The following is a 20,220-nucleotide window of genomic DNA, read 5'->3' as shown; positions in this document are numbered from 1 at the left end:
AAACTATGGAACGTAAGGGTCCAAAGTGTCAACAATGGATAAATAGGCTCTATGATAACCCTACATAATGTTTATAACCTTAAACGGATGGTTCATGGATCATACGACGCGGAAATTGCCCAAAAGTGAAGTATTGTAAACTATAGGGGCCAAAAGTGTCAACATGTTTAATTTATACCTCTGAGTGAACTTTTGGCAGACCCGAAGCTTTGTATAGCTAAAATATACTCACTAGAATATGTGGTAAAAATTTCATGAAGTTTCGTTAACGTATGAGAAAGTTATGGCCAAAACCGTACTTAAGGGACTAAAAGCGTCAACGTCGAATTTCAGGGCTTTTCGGTTGAGCGCAAAGTTATCCGAGGGCATTACCATGTTCGTAAAAGTCCTAAGGTTCTTAAAAACCAAGTTTGGGGGTTTACGGGTCGAGAAAAGTAGCCGAAACATCGCGTACAAGTTCAGGGGTCAAAGCTGCCAAGTTTGAAACTTGTTTTGGCTGAACCAGGGTCAGGCGACCCGCCTGGGAAGGCCCAAGCGGGCCGCGTGGGTTGCCCAGCGACAGAACTCGCAAATATGGATGGTTTGGGTCCGATTTTAAGTGTTATACAGCTCATTTGCACCTCCAATTGCACCAATTAAGAGCCATGCATGGCTACTACTACAGGAACCTCGAATTTGTACCTTTAAATCAGATTATTGATCATTTTCTTGGACATTTGCAATTGATCAAGAACACATTCTCACAAGAGCTCTCAAGAACTCTCAAGGCAAGCTTCCTGGAGGAAATCTGATCAACAAGGCCGACTTCTAGTGTCCACTAAACATCTTTAGGACCATTGTAAGCCTTCAATTCGTTCTTTAATCCGTTTTTATAGTGATTATTGCTAAAAGTCAAACTGGGTGTTCATAACCTTTGACTTTCTGATTAAACGGATTTCTTTCAGTAATTTCTCGAATTGAAACTTGTTATAGATTGGTATTTATGTGGGAAACAAACCCTCTAAAGGTTACTAACTGATTCCCACTACATGCATGCTTAATGTCGAGTCAAACCTATTTCTAAAAAGTCAACAGAAGTGATTTTTGTGAAAAATGACATGATTAATGATATAGATGACATGCAACCTGATTGATCATTGAAAATAACTTGTAATATATATATAAATGTGTTCTAATCATCATCAACTCGACAATCTATAGTATAGCCACGAATCGGAACCGAAAGTCTTGTAAAACGATTATTTCGTAGACTATCGATTCGGATTCATACATGCATGTTCGAGATCTGTATTGGAAAGTATTTTTGACTATTTTTATTTTAGTTAAACTTTCTGGAATTTTCCTTGATTGAGTCTATGTTTAGCCTATTCGAATGTATGTTCCGGTTTATGCATAAAGTTGACTATTTTGCCCTTTTTGATTTAAAACGGGATTTTTGGAAAAGTGAAAGGATAGAAATCTTTATTTTTATTATATAAACTTGCACCGAAAGTTTCGGATCAGTTGGTGGTCCAGATTGTGAGTTATGGCCATTAGCGTAAAACTATATTATAAATTTACATAAACGGTCCTTTTCGCATAGAACCCGTTTCTGGCCACGTTTTGGTACAAAACTTTTTACCAACTGAAGTAATATAATATTCTGGGAATTTTGATGATTTTTAATTAATTTTTGGCTGAACGGATCCTAGATCACCTAGTCATTTCGGCTTATGTCGGTTTGACCGTTTTAGCCATAAAATGAGTTTTACACATCCTTTTGACCCGAAACCTTTTTCTACTGATTTTATATGATGAATAAATTATTTTAAGTATTCTGGAAATATAAAAATCTCAGATTTAATTTGAAAACCCGAAAACGCCCTTAAATCGCATATTTAGCGTTTTAAGCGCATAGTAAGCGTTATACTTGTTTTAAACATATAAGACCTATACCTACTGATGTGTTTAGCTTATTTTCATATAAAAACAGTAAGTATAAGTATATGAACTCAGATTTCCAGTTTTGGCATTTTTAGCCCTTGTGAAATTACTAAATTGCCCCTACGGTGCATAGTTTGGTTTTAAAATGACATATTTGGTATATGGGTCATACCCTACTGATATAATATGTTATATTAAGTATATTTACTGTATGGACCAGACCCGAAACTCAGATTTCTAATTTTACCCTTTTATTATCTTTTAAATGACCAAAATGCCCTTCTAAGGCATAAATTGAGTTTAAAATTATCCCGGGCAATATAGAACATAACTTACTGATATAATATCATATTTTAAGCATATTATCTCAGGGAACTTGCATTTGAATCATTTGGCTACCCGTATCGCCCTTTTCGCGTTCGGTTCGGTTTACGTAACTAGTTTGCGTAAATTGACCAAAACGGGTCAAACGATATCATTTTTATTTCAAAATCCAGAATGTATTTAGTATACCCATATTATACAAGTATTCAAACTTGTCGGGTCTAAATCACCTTCTATCCGGTCTTTCGCTTAATCGTGCGTAAACCGTATCATTCCTAAAATTAACCGGTCAAAGCTTAGGCTTAAATAAAAGGCCGTTAGGAATCTAATAGGTTAATTATAAACCTTGTTCCAGATTAGGAAGCCCGGTAAAAGCTATCAACACTTATCATTTGTGACTTATACTTGCTCAGGTAAATACATTTTGACTTATTTTCCCTATACGGGCTTGGGGTACGGTATTTAAAATACCGCTTGATCGGGCGCACAAGTCCTGCGCCCTATGGGTGTACAGTCTTGAATAGCTTGTGTGATTTCGTTTAAACAGTCTTGTCTTACTTAAAGGCTTTGGGGGGTTATTGACCATGTCCCGGATATCCTTGGCATTATCTTACGAGATGGCCACGACCAGAGCACGGGGTGTAGGCGTACACCCGTCGTGTATAACTCTTTAATGTGGTGTGTCAATTAAATCTCTAGCCCGGACAGTAGATCCCGGGCCACCAGAGATACGAGTGCATGTAAATCGTTAACAAGTTTATATTATATAATTATCCCAAGTTAATAAAATATTTATGCCTTGTGCATTTAAATCAATTTTCAATCATTTTCAAAATGAGTCAGTCGATTTGTATTTACCAGTGTAAACTGACGTATTTTTCCCAAAAGATTAAGTGCAGGTACTATACGGAAATAGGCTGGCTGTTTCCTAGAGAGCGTCCACAATAGTCTCGCAAACTCGGACGACATTTATCTGTTGAACTATTTATTTCTATTTTTATTTGATCCGCCTGTGGATCCATTTCAACTACTGTGATATTTATTATTACACTTTATTTAAAGTTGAAATGTTTCTATTTCTGCTTCCGCTGTGCATTATTATATTGTGTTGATTGTCTATGACGATGCCAACTACGTCACTGTACCCCACACCGGGCCCACCGGTGACACGTGGAAATTGGGGGTGTGACAAAGGTCGGTCTCCATAGACGTGTAAAACATCACCAGAGGGAAGAGGTAAGCGAACGAATTTCTCGTGACAAGCGATTTCGGCATGATTCTTTTGTAACCAATCCATGCCTATGATGACGTCGAAACTACCCAGTTGCATGGGTATGAGATCGATAGAGAAAACGTGCTCGTTAAGAATAAGACGACAATCGAGGAGAATGGAATCGACTAGGATAGACTTGCCATTGGCGACTTCAACGGAAAACGACTTAGGTAGCTTAGAGCGTGCACATTTTAACAATGATTCGAATTCTAAGGACACAAAGCTTTTGTCCGCCTTTGATACTGGTGCGGAACGAGACGGGCTTGCGTGTTTCAACCTTAGAGTCGACGGAAGAGTGAGGAGTTTCAGAGGCACGAATCTCGGAAATGACCTTTGGAACGACACGCGCAAATTGATCGGCCATGAAAGCCATCATCTTCTTGGTGGAGCGAGACTTTGACTTCTTAGACGCGTTGGAGAGACGAGAAGACATCTAAGATTTAAAGAACGAAATGAGTGAGACTTGGTCATAATGTTTGTTTATGAAAACGAAATTGATCACATAGCATGAAGAGTCACATAGCATAAAGGTTCAAGTTGATTTTCATAGCATAAAAGTTTAAACGTTCATATAGCATAGTCATGAATTCCACATAGTATAACATGAATAAACGAAAGCATTGTAAATTTAGTTTGTTCACGAGGGATTATTATTGTTTGTGATTGCGATAACGTGCGCAATGTTTAAAACGACATTTTGAAATGAACGAACGTTCAAGTATAAAAATCATATATAAATTGAGATACATAAAAGAGAGGCTCAATAAAACATTGGAGTGTTTCGGGTAGAGAAACGTCGACTATTCCAAAGTGGGTCGAAAGTTCTTTCGAATTAGAGATATTGTGCTTTGGCCTATAAGTAAGATACTCTCGTCGAGAAGCGATTAACGGTATCTTACCCTTCCGGTTACTACACATCTCTAAATGATTGAAACATTCGGGACTTTGGCGAGAATAAAAATCAAGGAATGGGACTTAATCGACAAGATGCGGGTTTCACCCCTAACTTGACGATTTCGTACCCTAAATGTGGTTGGTACTCGTCGGCCAAAATAAATTTTGACACTTTGACGAGGGTCCACTAGAGTTGAAATGGAAATTACCATTAAGTTGTGGATGTCACTCCTAGCTTAATGGTGAAATTTCGTGCAAAAATAGATTAAAGGTAGAATGAGAGTCGTTCACCAAATTGTGGGTTTCACGCCTATTTTGGTAAATTCTTCTCGTTGGTGTTACAAGAGTATAAAAATAGCATAAGTGTGTTCGTGTTAGCCTTAGGAAAGGCACATAAATTTAATCAAAAGTATAGCTAGGAAGCATGCATGGTAGAGTACAAAGTTTTAAACAACAAATAAGAGGCAAAATTCCTAGAACTATAGATTAGGGCAAAAGCATGGAAATTTTCCTAATTCCCTATAGTTATGGCTCTGATACCAATCTGTCACACCCCAACCGATGGCGGAAACATCGGGATGAGACGAAGTGTGTAGATTGCTCAAAACGTCATAACACTATGTGACAATAATTAATTTAAATTCAAATTTCATTTCAAAACTAAATGTCATACATAATTTAAAAGGAAATAACAACTTTGTTTCATAACATAACATAACAAACAAAATGATAGATTAATCTAGGTGTGTATCTAGTCCACCCTAAACTTGTTTCATGAATCATCCATACTTCAATAATCAACCTGCAACATGTATTAAAATAGAGTTTCAATGCAAAAGCAAAGAGCGAGTATACAAGTTTGAGTTTACATAGCATAATAGAATAAAAACTCATATCCAACATGAACATAACAAAATAGTTTCAACGTGCTAGTTTACGCAGTCCAAGTGATAGCCCAAGTTTCCCAATGCGTTTAAAGTACCTAACCCAAAGTTTAACGGGAGGTTGATATGTCTCCTCCTAACAATACCCCAAAGACTAACGGGGAGGTGCATTACTCCTATAGCGCTACTATTGTTAAGGCGGAACTACACACAAGAATTAAACGTTCCCATTGCACAAAAAGTCTCAAGATTCACAAGTTTCATGTTTCATGTTTGAATGGATAGAGTAAGTTTCAAATAAGTTTCAAGTGTCGTGTGCGTTTAATATAGAATACATGTTGCACCCAAAGTGTTAAAAGTAGAAATGGGTTCGAGTATACTCACGGTTTACAAGTGGTGACTTGAAGTTCCGAGAGCAAGTTTGTAGATGAGTTAGTTTGGAGCACCTTGTCCTTCTACACAAGGAAACGTAGGTGTGTGAGTTTGGCGTATACGGAAGATTATAGATTCGGAGTTTCTAAAATATAAAGAAAGTAACATAGGTGAAAATAATCATCTTGTACACATAACTCTTGTTCTTGACACTATTGAAACTCAAAAGAGTTGGTATGATTTCATGGATTCTAAGATCCATTAGAGTCGTAACAAGGGCATGGTCATAGATGATGTAACGTCCACTTAACAAATAACTATTAAGTCATCATCAAGTCTTAGTTACTTAGATGTATACGTATAGAATAACTTAGATATTATATAGTTGTACAAGTCTTAAGATTCAAGCATGAGGTAGGAGATTAATGTCTCCATTTAGGTACCTCTTTGTGTCATAGAATACATACATGAGGTAGGAAGAACAAGCTTCCATTTAGGCACCTCTATTGTTCACCACTACACTTGTTGTTATAAACAACAAGGAGGGTCATGAACATACAAGTATCAAGGTATTAACAACAACTAATCTATAGTAAAACATCAAGTAATGAGTGGATTCTTATGAAGGATAGCCCAAGCTAATCCAACCATCACACATACATCAAGCTTCACACTTGAACACTACTTGTGGGTAAAACCCTAATTAAAACAGAAGGTTTATGAGGTTTTAACCTCTGATTTAGATGTCTCAACCATGTTTTTAAGCTTAACCAACCATGAGAGGGGTTGTAAGCATTAGGACATTGGTTTGAGATGTGTTTCACACAAGTTAGATGAAGTTTGCATAAGTTTGAAACAAAACAGAAAGTTTTAGTCCATTTTAGGGCAAATCCAAGCCTGATTCTTCCAAGGAAAAACCAAGGATTCAAACCCAAGGAAATAACAAAGCAATAGGAAGAAGAACCAAGTGATTTGGTTGAGAAATGAGCAAGTTACACTCACTTTAGTAAAGCTTCACGAATCTGTCCAAAACTCAGATTTTCAGCTGATTAGAGAGCAATTTTGTGAAGATTAGAGAGTTATGAAAGTCTAAAATGAGTTGGAGAAGGTGATTATTTATAATGGAAGAGATTAGAGGTGATTGGAGGTGATTAGAGGTGGATTAAAGGTGATTGGGTGAGGTTGGAGAGTTGGATTTCGTGCAAAATTTGAAAGAAAACACAAGTCTGCCGAAACAAGGCGCTCGCGTAGCGCTAGCAACCAGGCTATACCCGTCGCGCTACGCTAGCACATGGATTATGAAATTAAGTTTGAAAAATGACAATTTGGCCCCTGTAGTTCATAGTTTAGGGTTTTTAAGAGTTTTAGGGGATGTTCTTGTCATATAAGCATTGTTTAAGGGCAAGACAAGTATGATTATCATAAACCAAGTATAATTGAGTGCATGAATGTCGAAATTAAGTATCGTTCTCGTTCAAAACACGTTCAATGCATAAGTTTAGTTAAATTACAAGTTTCGCACATAGTTTTCAAGAATCATGATTAAACATAGATTGATTCACCAAATCGAACATACGAGTATACATAGAATGCGTTTAACATAGATGTAACAAAATATAAGTTTCATTAATGATCCAAGTCTCGATTTGATAAAGATTACAAAGAAAGAAACGATTACAAGAATACAAAGTTTCCAAAAATAGAATTACGAATCAAACTTTCTATAAATGGAAGGTACAAAATAGCCGGGCGTTACAATCGGTCCACTGAAATTCTCACACAAAGTTCAATTGATCCGAGATACGATGTTAATGTATTAGATACTGACTTATTCGTGTGTCCCACTACTTGAATATACTCCCGTATCCAGATCCCAATATTCAGTCTTACAGGTGAGTATACCACATATGATATCTGTTCAGGGGTTAAATGCGAGGCCGTGAGAGCTCAGGTCGATACTTTCGTATACGCAGAGAGATGACGGCTTCGACTTTTCGGTGTGTCCCCTTTAGAGGATCTTTTTATTTCAACAACAGCGACTATCAATATTATTGTTTCATCAGCTTGCTGAGGGCGGCGCTTATGTTTCAAAGCATAGCAGAAAGCATTATCCGGGGACTAGGTCAGTACTTCCATACAGCAGAAGTCCCAGGATAATACCCCATATATCATTGAGCATAAAGACCTATCAGAATAAGGGACCTATCAAACAAGATTTCAGGGGTTACCTATATATCCAAGTTTGTGTTAACCCACAGAACAAGCAAGTTTGAAATTTAGTTTATATCTCGTCACAATTTACTAAGTGTGTAAAAACCTACTGGCACATCCTCAGTGAGATTGTTTATCACATTTTATCTTTACATTTCTTTAGCATGTTGTGACAGCCTACTGATGTACTATCATTTCCTCTTTTCACAACAAAACTCATTTTTGAATTTTATCATGTTTTTGGCTTTTTCAAATTTTCTAATGTTTTTGGATTTTCTGAAATTTTCTACTCCCTCTAAAATGCAAACACATTAAAGAAATTTGAAAACTATCTAAACTCTTGACCCACTTGAAAACATAAAAAAAACATAAACTATACAGAAACACGACAACCGATATCAAATCGCTTCAAATCGCCATTCACTAGGCATAAACAATCTGAACTCCCCCTTTCACAAACCATTTTCTCATTTAGATTTCAAAACACTTAAGTTTGTTTTAATCAAAATGATTTTTCCGGAAAATGAGTTTGTTAAGATAAAAACCACTTGTAGGTTTATCACTTTGTTAAAATCGGGGATATGGTTCATCATCTTGTTCTTTGTATTATCATGAGTTAGTAAATCAAGTACAACTTAATGTCCCTGATTTACCATTTTGCAATTAAGCAACCTGTACCACTTGTAAAAATAACCAAACAATACCACTTGTATGTATATTTAAAATGCCGATTCCTGCTTCGCACTTACCAACCTGGAACCTCCGGCGTAGTCATTCATCCTGTAAAATTATAACAATTTTAAGGACTTTTTCATACAAACTCATGAAACATGAATGATGCCGATTCCTGATCCACGAATACAAACTAGGGATCTCCGGCATAGTCAGGTGTTTTAAGCAAAGAAGATGTCCACCCAAGCCTGACCAGCCTTGGGTGATTTCAATTCAGATTTTGTTGGGGTGTAAGTTGCTTTCTTTTTAGCATACAAGTCTTTTACCCCTTTCACCTTCCCATCAACCATTTTTCCGAAAATTTTCTTAACCTTCCCATTAAATGCTTTATCAACATCAAGATTATCCTTTTCAGAATAATCCTGATTTGATATTTCAGACTTTCCAACTTTTCTTTTAAAATGTTCAGTCCTCAATGGTGGAAAGTTCTCATCATCCATTAAAGGAACTGAGTTTTCATCACTCTCATCAAACTATGGCTCCTCTGATTTTGTGGAATCAAATTCATCACCAGATTTTACTTCAGATTTCTTAACAACCCATTTTTGGTTGTCAAGTTTCACACTTCGCCTGTAAAATCTCTTCGAACATTCACCAACTTCAAATGTTGAATTTTTGAAAACTTTAAATTGTTCAGTTGGTGGTTTGGTTTTATCAAAAATAACTTCTTTCAGTTTTCCAGAAACTCCCTGTTTTGTGTTTGTCGCTTTCGGACAGTTCCATGCAATGTGACCAGCTTCATTGCATCGGAAACAGGTTCTTGTCTCTTTCTTCACATAAGCTCCATTCTTTCTCTTCTCGGCAAGAAATTCTTGGTTATATTGTTTCCAGAATGTGCTTTTTGCTTCCTCTTCCGAGCTTGTACCTGAAACAAATTTTGTATTTGTTTTAGAAAATTATTCATTTTTATAGTTTTCTGGTGGAGTATAACCAAGTCCTTTGTTTTTGTAGCTACGATTTTGGTTTGGTTTCTTTTGAAAACCAGAACCAAAATTGTAACCTTTTTTCTTGTTTAATCTTTGTTGTACTCTTGAGGTGTAAGGTTTAGGTTTTACTTTAAGATTTTCATCTTTTATTTCAGAAATATTAATTTCTGTTAATTTGAAAACCTTTTTGATCATTTCTGGTTTAACACCTCTTATTCGAAACGCTTTATCAAAATATAATTTGTCCGAATCATTCAAAGTATACACAACTTCAAATGTTTCATCATTCAAATTAGATTTTGATAACAAAAATTCTATACTATAAACCCGTTTTCCCGATGATTTTGAACTCTTTTTGGACGAACTCGAACTCCCGACTGACCGACACGAACTTTCAGACTCAGACTTTGACTCTGACTCCTCATCCTTATCCAACACCAGATCGACCACTCGTTTTATCAGTTCGGACTCATGATCTGTGTCGGACGCTGTGAACGTGACGTCAATATTGTCTGGTAAAACATCGGTTATCTCGGATTCTAACTTAATATTGACTGCCTGTTTTAGTTCTTCCTCGTTAGGTTTTCTAGGTGAGTACCCTTCCCAAATCGGAGGCGGACACTTATTATAACAGACACCCTGTTTCTTACTAGTATCCGTTTTCTTCTTTTGCTTTTTGTTTTTATCTTCATCTTTAAATGCCTCGAAACCTTCAACTGTTGGATAAATTCTATCCATTACGTAGTCACAACCTTTGTAACTTTGCAGCAATCTTCTGATTCTTTCATTCTCAGCTGCTTCATTCTCCAACTCTTTCTTCCTCTTTGCACATTCTTCTATGTACATGTTGATCTCTTTCTGCTTTGTCATCATTGTTGCATTTAGCATCTTCAAAGCTTTTTCTCTTTCTGTGTTAGTCTTCTCCAGACCATTCACATGTCATTCAATACATCATATGACTTTTTCAGATTCTTAACATCAAACAACAACTTTTCTTTCAACTTTTCTAACTCACTAAACCTCTCATCTTTTTCTATACATTGTTTACAAGATTCTAAACATGTAAGACAAGGTTTTGTGATTTCAACAATCTTTTCAACCTCCACAGCTTTTTCAACTTCCACAATCTTCTCAATCACTTTGACATTTTTCAATTCTTTTGCAGTTTTCTTCTCTTTCAGTTTTTTCAGTTTTTCTGCAAAATAAAATTCAAAACTATTAGAAGATAAGTGAGTTTTTCCAATATTGATCTATTCAATTTCTTCATCACTATCACTTGTTTCTGATGAACTGTTTTCAGATGAAACAGATTCTTCATCTTCACTTTTCTCTTCATCTGATAATACTTCCATCCATTCTTTCAACATTTCTGGCTTTTCAATAATCTGAGTAATAAACGCATGAACATTTGAATCAGCTGGAATAAACTTGTCCCAGCTAAAACCTTCAGCCATTTTCTCATCATCTTGATCAACGATGCCATAGTAAGCCTTCCTGTTTGCATCCTCTATCATTTCTCCATGTGCCGTTTGAGCTTCTTTTTGTTGATGCGGCTGATGAGTGATTTGCTGATAAATGGTTTTCCTATAATAATCATCTTTCCCAGACGACTCCTTTGCTCCTCTCGGCTCCTGATTCTTGCACTCTCTTTTAAAGTGGCCTTTCTCCCTGCAACGAAAACAAACAACTTTAGATTTATCAAATCCAAGATTAGAAAGATTTGCATCCAAGAAATCAGTTCTCCCTGTAACCAATCTAAACTTTTCTGCTCTCCTCAAAACGCTCACTAAGGCCCATTTAATATCCATCAGTTCTAGCTCCTCTGCATCAATTTGGTCATAATCTTCCTTTGTGAGCATCGGATTACCAATTCTTCCGGCAATCAACCCTTCATAAGATTCTAATGCAGTGACCAATAATCCCATATGATTCTTTACAATCTCTTCAGAATAATTTTGTCCATTTTGAAGATGTAAAGCCACATTGCACTGAATTAGATGACCATTTCCAGCAGATGAACTTTGAACACTTGAAGGATTTACCGTTGAGAACCCACTAGTATTGACAGATCCTTGACTGCTTGGTTCAGATTGATTTCCAGCACTAAATGCAGTTTGTATCTTTGGACTGGCTTCAGCAGTTTGAACATTTCCTTTATAGTACAATTTGATATCTTGCTGATGAGTAGAACTGTTCATTCTGGCAATTTTCTGCTGTTCAAGATCCTGAGCCTCCAGTTTCTCAATAAACTGTGCAATTGATAACCTGCTAAACTGTCCAGAATTTTTCAGTATCATCAGATATGTACCCCATTCCTTTTGCGGCAAAGCATCAGCAAGCTTTTCTACCCATTCTGCCGGAGTTTTTGTTATCTTCAGCTGTGACATAGTGCGTACAAGATGACAGTATCTCTCAATGAGAGTCTTGGTCGTCTCACCAGGCATACACGTAAACAGCTCAAACTCCTTTTTCAACAAAGTTGCTTTACTTTGTAGCATTTCACTACTTCCCTCAAACTTCTTTTTAAGAGCTTCCCAGATAGAATAAGCATTTTCATCATGTTGAAGTAACACAAATATATCCTCTTTAACAGCTTGTTGTAACAAATTAATCATCATCTTTTCTGCTTTATAACTATCTCTTTCTTGCTCCGTGAATTCTGAAATGATTTTATCGACACCCACTGAATTCTTTGGCCTCTCATATTCAGTTTCGATGCTCTCCCAAGATTTCAGATGATTCGCCTGAACCCAATTTTCAAACCGTTTCTTCCATCCGTGATAATCTTCAATTCCCATAAGTTTCGGTGGTTTTTGCATTGTTCCGGTTTCATTTCCATTGTCATGGTCTTTGTAATGTCAGACGGACTAGCAGGGGTTGTAGCAAACGCGTTGTAAAACTCAGTATCCATGTTTCACACCTGTATTACCTGATGTACACAAAACAAGCAAAAACACAATCAATTTAAATGCTATCAAAACAACTGAATCAAACTGATACTTTGTGCGAACTGAATCACTCGAACTGCTGAATATTCTGTGCGAACTGAAGGTTGAAATTGGCAAACTGTGAGAACAGCTATGACTCAGATCAATTTCAAACGACCAGACTCACTACTTACGAACTGATGGACTTTCGAACAACCTGATGGACTTTTAACAATTTTGAACTCCAAACCGTACGAACTGGAACAAACTTTCAAGCGGACAGGACTGAGATCAAGTGACCTTTTAATGACTTGACAAGATTCAAACGAACTGAACCTTTGAATAATCAAACCGTGAGCCTTGAACCTTTAACACACTGATTTATTTGGCCTTGACAATGTTATCTAAATGCTCACAAATACCAATTCCACTTAGCTGACAAGAATACTCCTCACAATTGTTCAATTCAGATCAGGCCATCATGGACTAACAACTTAACATAACTATGATTGGGCCGCCTATATGATCTTGTAGGATCATGTTTTGACCCGAACGAGTCTATCGGAGGAGTTTTGATCAGATACAGGTGCGGAAAACAAGTACCTGACGTAGAAACCTAGATCTTCACTTAAATCACTTTTCTGATTGATATTACAACGTTTACATTCAAATCTCACACCGGCAGCACCTCGGTATGGAATCTCACACACGTTACAAATGAGTTCGCTTATGTGGTATATATAGTGCAGGTAGGTCCCCACATACGGACATGTCCGAATAAGTGGACCTAACCAGGTAGGTTCCCATATACGGACATGACATATAAGCGGACCTAACCAGGTAGGTTCCCATATACGGACATGACACATAAGCGGACCTAACCAGGTAGGTTCCCATATACGGACATGTGCGTATAAGCGGACCTGACCTGATAGGTTCCCATATACGGACATGTACGTATAAGCGGACCTGACCTGATAGGTTCCCATATGCGGACATGACACATAAGCGGACCTACTCTCTAAAACACATATACTCTCCAGTTTTCTCGTAAAACGCGCCCTAATCTATACAATACAATGAAAGACTCGATACAAGACGAAGTCGACAGATGTAGTGCACCAACAGTATTTACTTAAATTTTTATAGTATTTAATAAATAAAAGAATATGACATCAATAAGTTATAGAAAACAAATATAAATACCCCTCTTCTTTCTCTCTTATCTCCGGCGAACTAGAGAGCACCACTTCGGTGAGTTCCCCCACTTCGGCACCATATCTGAATCATCCAGACACTTATTCTAGCACTTAAACTAGACTAATTCCATCAAATATGAACCCAAGGTGTTCAACTTTTGGTTCAATTTATTCCATCAAACAGGTGAGTGAGAATTGTGACTGGTTGTGAAGCATCTTTTATAGATTTGTTTTTTGTGTGTGAGACATTGATATGACCTATCCATACTACCTAATCCCAAAGCGAGACCTCACCTCAAAACACTTTAGATTCAGAGAATTACCGATCTACTCTCGAAAGAGAAGAGAAAGACACAGAAGAGAAGAGAAAGAAATGGGATAAGAGAAAGAAATGGGATAAGGTTTTGGGTTGTGTGGTTGTGAAAATGAAAGGAAAAAGAAGATAAATGTGTTATATAGTTAAGATCTATTGAATTTGGTGGTGCTGGAGGTTGGTTGGAGAGTGAGAAATGGTTGAGAGAAGAGATAGGGTTTTATGTAAACAAATGAGTAAAATTACCGCGTGTGCAAGGCACGTGTTTAGATTTAAATTACAATTTTAACCTGATTAATGTTAAAGGACGTAGGGTGTAATGAGTTTTCCAAATAAATGATTGTGACTGACTGTAATTATTGAAGTTAAATAGTATCTATTGCAATGCGATACAAACATAGAGACGGAAAATGTAATTTACCCAAAAAAAACATGACTCGACAACTAAACCTAAAATATATGAGACAAATAGTCGGATATGAGATTAGTTTTAAATATTTTTACAGCTAAACCTAAAATATGTGAGACAAATAGTCGGATATGAGATTAGTTTTAAATATTTTTACAGGTATGCGAGATGTATGACATTAGGTGGCAACTGTCTAATTGAACTCATTTACCTGCATTAATACATTTGTAAATAATTTATATACTTTAGAAAATAAAATAAGAAGTATGTTGAAGTTTTTAGAAAACTTGAAATTACTAAAACTATAGAATTGTTAAAAGTGTGGTTGAGTGTATGATATTTTAAATCCATTTCGTGGTGAGTTTTGAATCAAATTTCATAGTTTCGTCATTTGGCAAAAATAGTCCCTCCTGGCCAACATTAGGCATAAATAGGAATAGGGACACGTGTCAGAGCATTACTGGACACGATTTTACGAGGTGTTACAATAACATCCATACAAACACTATTATATATGTTGGGAATGAAAATGAGTATTTGATACAAATACTATATTCCCATATACCAAGATACTCTTAATATACTATTAAAAGGTTAGATTTTGGATGTTGGTTTGGTCGAAACTTGAATTTTATTCTTGAAGAACTATATTTTCTTTTTTTTGGTTTTCGAGCTTTTAATACTTTTGACATGCCATTGCAGGATCTGTAAGTGGTTCCAATTGCAAAGAATTTGTAGGGGAACCAGATGTTGATGGTTTCTTATTTGGTGGAGCTTCTCTCAAGGTAACTGTGGCTCCCATTCTTATTGTTGGAAAAATTGGGTAGATTGTGAAATGTGTTAATATAATGGGTAATTTTTAGCATGGGTTGGGTTAGGTTTATTTGAAGCATTGTTTCTCACAAATTTTCAACCTTTCCATACAAATTAGCATCTTGACTATAGTTACAACAGCTGTTATATTTCAATGTTAATCTAATTTATTGAGTAATTTAATTCATGAGGTTTTACGTGTCAAAATAACTTCCGGCTATCCAACATATTTCCTTTTTAGCTATTTTTACTTTGTTTTATCGATTTGACCCATGTCTAACATATATTATATGAGTCAAATAATGCATGTCAGAAAGAAGACAATAGTTTATAGTATAGGGGCTAGTGTGTAACAAGGTGTCGTATATAAACACCTTTCTTGTAAACCCTAATTGCAATTCTCTCAACAATCTAATACAAGCCCCTATTTTTCTCCATACCGATTGATATGGTATCAGAGCAGGTCTCTTGATTCTTGAAACAATCTTTTCCAGCCAATTCAATCCCAAACCTGAAAATAAAAAAAACAAACTCCAAAAGTCGATCAGTCCAAGAACAGTTCTGAAACATTCTTGCAACCGCAGCCAATCAACAACAATACTTCAAACAATTCAAGATCTGGTCAAGAACAGTTCTGGATCTGAAACATTCTTGGCGGCAATCTATCCCAGCAATCTCTAATCGAACAACACCATATTTGTTCAGCCGCAGCCGGTTTTCAATCGAACACCACAATTAGCTGCAGATTCAATCCCGATCAGTTCCATTTTCAATTCTGATCAGCTTCAGTCAATCACTATCAATTCAGATCAGTTTCGTTTCTCAGCCACGTAACCCCCCCCCCCAAAACAAAAAAAAACCCTATTACGCTGCGTATTTGATAAATTCGCTGCGTATTTAGTAAAGCCACCGACACCCTTTTCCGCTGCAAACTTCCTGTGTTCCTACGGAGAAGTTATTGAGGATCTGGGTGGCCTAAATCTTGAACGCGAGTTCAAGTCGCCGGCGTAATTGATAAACACGCCGGTAAGATACGTCTTTCCCGGCATTGGTAGTCTAGCGGATTTAGCCTTGACAGCAGCGTATTTAATGGTGGAAAAGGTTTCTACTGATGTTGTTTTACAACAGATAGAGACAAAATAGCGGCTGGAATTTTTAACAACTTTAGGGTTTGTCAACTTTTGTCACATGCAGACTAAAAATTAGATTGGATTTACAACTTACAAGTGGGCCTATGTCTAACTAATTTGGGCAGAGCAAATACAAGATTTTGTTTTTAAAATAAAAATAAAATAAAATAACAGGAGGGAAAATGACTCATCACCAAGTCTATGAGTTGTTGAAAGATTATCCTTCAATAAGTGGGGAAGCCCATTTAACAACGCAACAAAGCAGTGATCAAATCAACTCTTGGATCTTTGATTGTGGAGCCACTGATACGATGACGTATGAGCAATCAGACTTTGTCTCTACAAAGAAACCAAACAGAACCCACATCAAAACTGCAAATGGCGAAAATGCCGTAGTAAAGGGAGGAGGAACTGTTGAAATATCTCACAATCTGAGACTGTCAAATTGTTTATATGTTCCTTCGTTAACCCACAAGTTGTTATCAATAAGTCATGTTACAAAGGAACTCAATTGCACAGTTCTAATGCATCCTCATTTTTGTATCTTACAGGACATCAAAACTGGAAAGATAATTGGGCGTGGTACTGAAACGACATGGCTTATACTATGTGGATGAGGTGACTCAGTCAGGGACTGCGATGCTTGCTCATGGAACAAAGAGTAGAGAAGCATGGCTTTGGCATAGGCGATTAGGGCATCCTTCCGTAGGATATCTGCACCTTTTACTTCCTGGACTCTTCCCGTCCAACAGTACATTAGACTGTGAAACATGTGCCTTAGCCAAAAGCCATAAGAAACCATTAAAGCCAAGTAACACTAGGGTCAGTGAACCTTTTTCCCTAATACATTCAGATGTTTGGGGCCCAGCTGAGACTAATGGAAGTCAAAATTTCCGGTTTTTCCTACTATTTGTTGATGATTGTACCCGTATGACATGGGTGTATTTTTTAGAACACAAATCTGAAGTCTTTGACAAATTCAGACTGTTTTACACCATGGTCCAAACTTAATTCAAAACCAACATTCAGATCTTACGATCTGACAATGGAGGGGAGTATGTCAATAACTCCATGAAACAATTTATTCAAGAGAAAGGAATGATCCACCAAACCACTTGCCCAAAACACCCAGAACAGAATGGTGTAGTTGAGCGGAAAAATGGCATTATGGTAGAAATGGCCAGAGCCCTTATGCTTGAATCCAAAGTTCCTAAGTCCTTTGGCCCGAAGCTATAAACACAGCTGTGTATCTCCTTAACCGTTTACCAACCAAAGCCCTTGATCTAAAAACTCCCCTAGATACCTTATCCACATTCACTAAACTACCTCCACCTCTTACCTTACCACCTCAAGTCTTTGTGTGTACAGCCTTTCCCCATATACCCAAAGCTGAACGATCTAAACTTGACCCATGCGCCGAGAAATGTGTCTTTGTTGGTTATGGGGTGAATCAGAAAGGATACAGATGCTATAATCCATTATGACGTCGTGTAATTACCACTGTCCACTGCGACTTTCTTGAAACAGAATATTACTATTAGTCTCATCTCAGTGGTCAGGAGGAGATAGAGCATGAGGACTCACTGAGCTGGTTGAATTGGATTCCATCTGCAAGCGAAGACGATTCATCTCATACATCCACACATACTGAGCCTGTCGAAAGTCTCACCCAAGAATCATCCAGACTGGTGTCCGAGGTAAGTGACTCTCAAAATCTTGAAAATGTGATTGAACCCAACAGTCATGAAAGTCACGAGGTAATGCAACAGGTAGAGATGGTTGAGCAAAACAACGCAACTCAAGGGGAAGTCGAATCTAACGAACAACATGATGGAGGCTTTGGAACAACATCGGGAATAGATGTTTTACCTCTGAGAGCCAATAGAGGGGTTCCTCCGAAACGTTACTCCCCATAAAGGGAAACCAGAACTTCAAGGTATCCTGTAGCTAACACGGCTGACAGGAGTAGCAGTGCGAAAGCATTTGTTACCTTTCTATACTCTGAACAAATACCTAGTTCCGTAAAGGAAGCTCAAAGTCAGAAGAACTAGAAAGAGGCAATGGAAACGAAGATGCATGCTCTTATGAAAAACAACACATGGGAGAAGTGCAGCCTTCCTAAAGGAAAGAAAACAGTTGGATGCCGGTGGGTGTATTCAATCAAATATAAACCAGATGGTTCCATTGGAAGATACAAAGCTCGTCTTGTAGCCAAGGGTTACACTCAGACGTATGGGATCGATTACTCTGAGACATTTTCTCTGGTTGCAAAAATGGACACCATCAGAGTCCTCTTTTATGTGGCAGCAAATAAGAAATGGCCTCTACACCAGTTCGATGTTACAAACGCATTTTCCATGGAGACCTAACGGAAGAAGTCTACATGGAAGCACCTCCAGGTTTTGGAGTGGGTTTTAAAGAAGGGGAAGTTTGTTGGTTGAAAAAGTCTTTATACGGGCTGAAATAGTCTCCTCGGGCATGGTTTGGAAAGTTCACTTTGGCCATGAAAGAATATGGGTATCACCAAAGTAATACTGATCATACCCTGTTTCTCAAGAAAAGAAATGGTCTTGTAACGTGCTTGATCATATATGTAGATGACATGATTATCACTGGAAATGATGTAGAAGAAATAACACGACTGAAAAAGAATCTGTTCTCAAAATTTGAAATGAAAAACCTTGGGAATCTCAAGTAATTCCTCGGGATAGAAGTTCTTAGATCTAAACGGGGAATCTTCATCTGCCAAAAGAAGTATGTCCTCGATCTCTTGGCAGAAACCGGGCTAATTGACTGTAAACCGGCGGATACTCCAATGGTGGTGAATCACAACCTTCACATGGAACTTAATGGAAAGCTTGCAGACAAAGAAAGGTATCAGCGGCTCGTGGGCAAGTTAATTTATCTCTCTCTCTCTCTCACTCGTCCTGATATAGCCTATGCTGTTGGAGTTGTAAGTCAGTTCATGCATCAACCACAAGTTGCCCACATGGAAGCAGCTATGAGAATTTTAAGGTATCTCAAGGGGACCGTAGGCCATGGAGTGTTGTTCAAAACAGATGGACTTTTAAATGTTGAGTTCTACACTGATGCAGACTGGGCAGGAGATAAAGGAAACCGAAGGTCAACATCAGGATATTTCTCCTTGGTCGGTGGAAACCTGGTTACCTGGAGAAGTAAGAAGCAAAAGGTGGTTGCTCTGTCGAGTGCAGAATTAGAATTTAGAGGTATAGCTCGAGGGTTAAGCGAAGTTCTTTGGATCAAGAAGCTACTAGAAGACATCGGCTTCTCCCAAAGGGAACCAAGCATAATTATGTGTGACAATACGGCTGCAATATAGATCTCAGAAAACCCTGTTCAACATGATTAAACAAAACACGTGGAGGTAGATCGCCATTTCATCAAGGATAAGCTGGAGGAAAAAATCATAGAGCTCTGCCGTCTAAAGATCAACTCGCAGATATCCTTACAAAAGCCATCAACGGAAACGCGTTTAGTAGCTGCTTGAGCAAGTTAAGTATTGGTGATCCCACTACTCAACTTGAGGGGGAGTATCAGAAAGAAGACAATAGTATATAGTATAGGGGCTAGTGTGTAACATCGTGTCGTATATAAACGCCTTTTTTGTAAACCCTAATTGTAATTCTCTCAACTTTCTAATACAAGCCCTTATTTTCTCTATACCGATTGATAATGCATAAGTAAATTCTGGTCAATTTTGGCTATATGTTGATCTCCAACATGTCAAATGGGTCGAGTCCGCCCATTCTATCATCTATAGTATTAAGGGTGTTTTGGGTATTTCACGTTATGTTCTTACTATTCTCATATTTTTTTCTTGTAGGCAGAATTTATTAATTTCATCAAGGCTGCTGAAGTGAAATGTACAT

The 20,220-nt window shown here is 37.4% G+C and overlaps 1 protein-coding gene across 1 annotated transcript; it reads left to right on the top strand.

Moving 5' to 3' along the window:
- Nucleotides 1-19,145: 19,145 nt before the first annotated feature.
- Nucleotides 19,146-19,670, top strand: LOC110882229 (secreted RxLR effector protein 161-like). Its single transcript, XM_022130306.1, has one exon. It carries the CDS (start codon nt 19,146-19,148, stop codon nt 19,668-19,670), a length of 525 nt encoding a protein of 174 aa, XP_021985998.1.
- The last annotated feature ends 550 nt before the right edge of the window (nt 19,671-20,220 follow it).

This window comes from Helianthus annuus, chromosome 10 (assembly GCF_002127325.2).
Source record: "Helianthus annuus cultivar XRQ/B chromosome 10, HanXRQr2.0-SUNRISE, whole genome shotgun sequence".
Lineage (NCBI taxonomy): Eukaryota > Viridiplantae > Streptophyta > Magnoliopsida > Asterales > Asteraceae > Helianthus > Helianthus annuus.
Note: the sequence above shows the minus strand (reverse complement) of the source record. Positions and strands in the feature narration are given on the sequence as shown.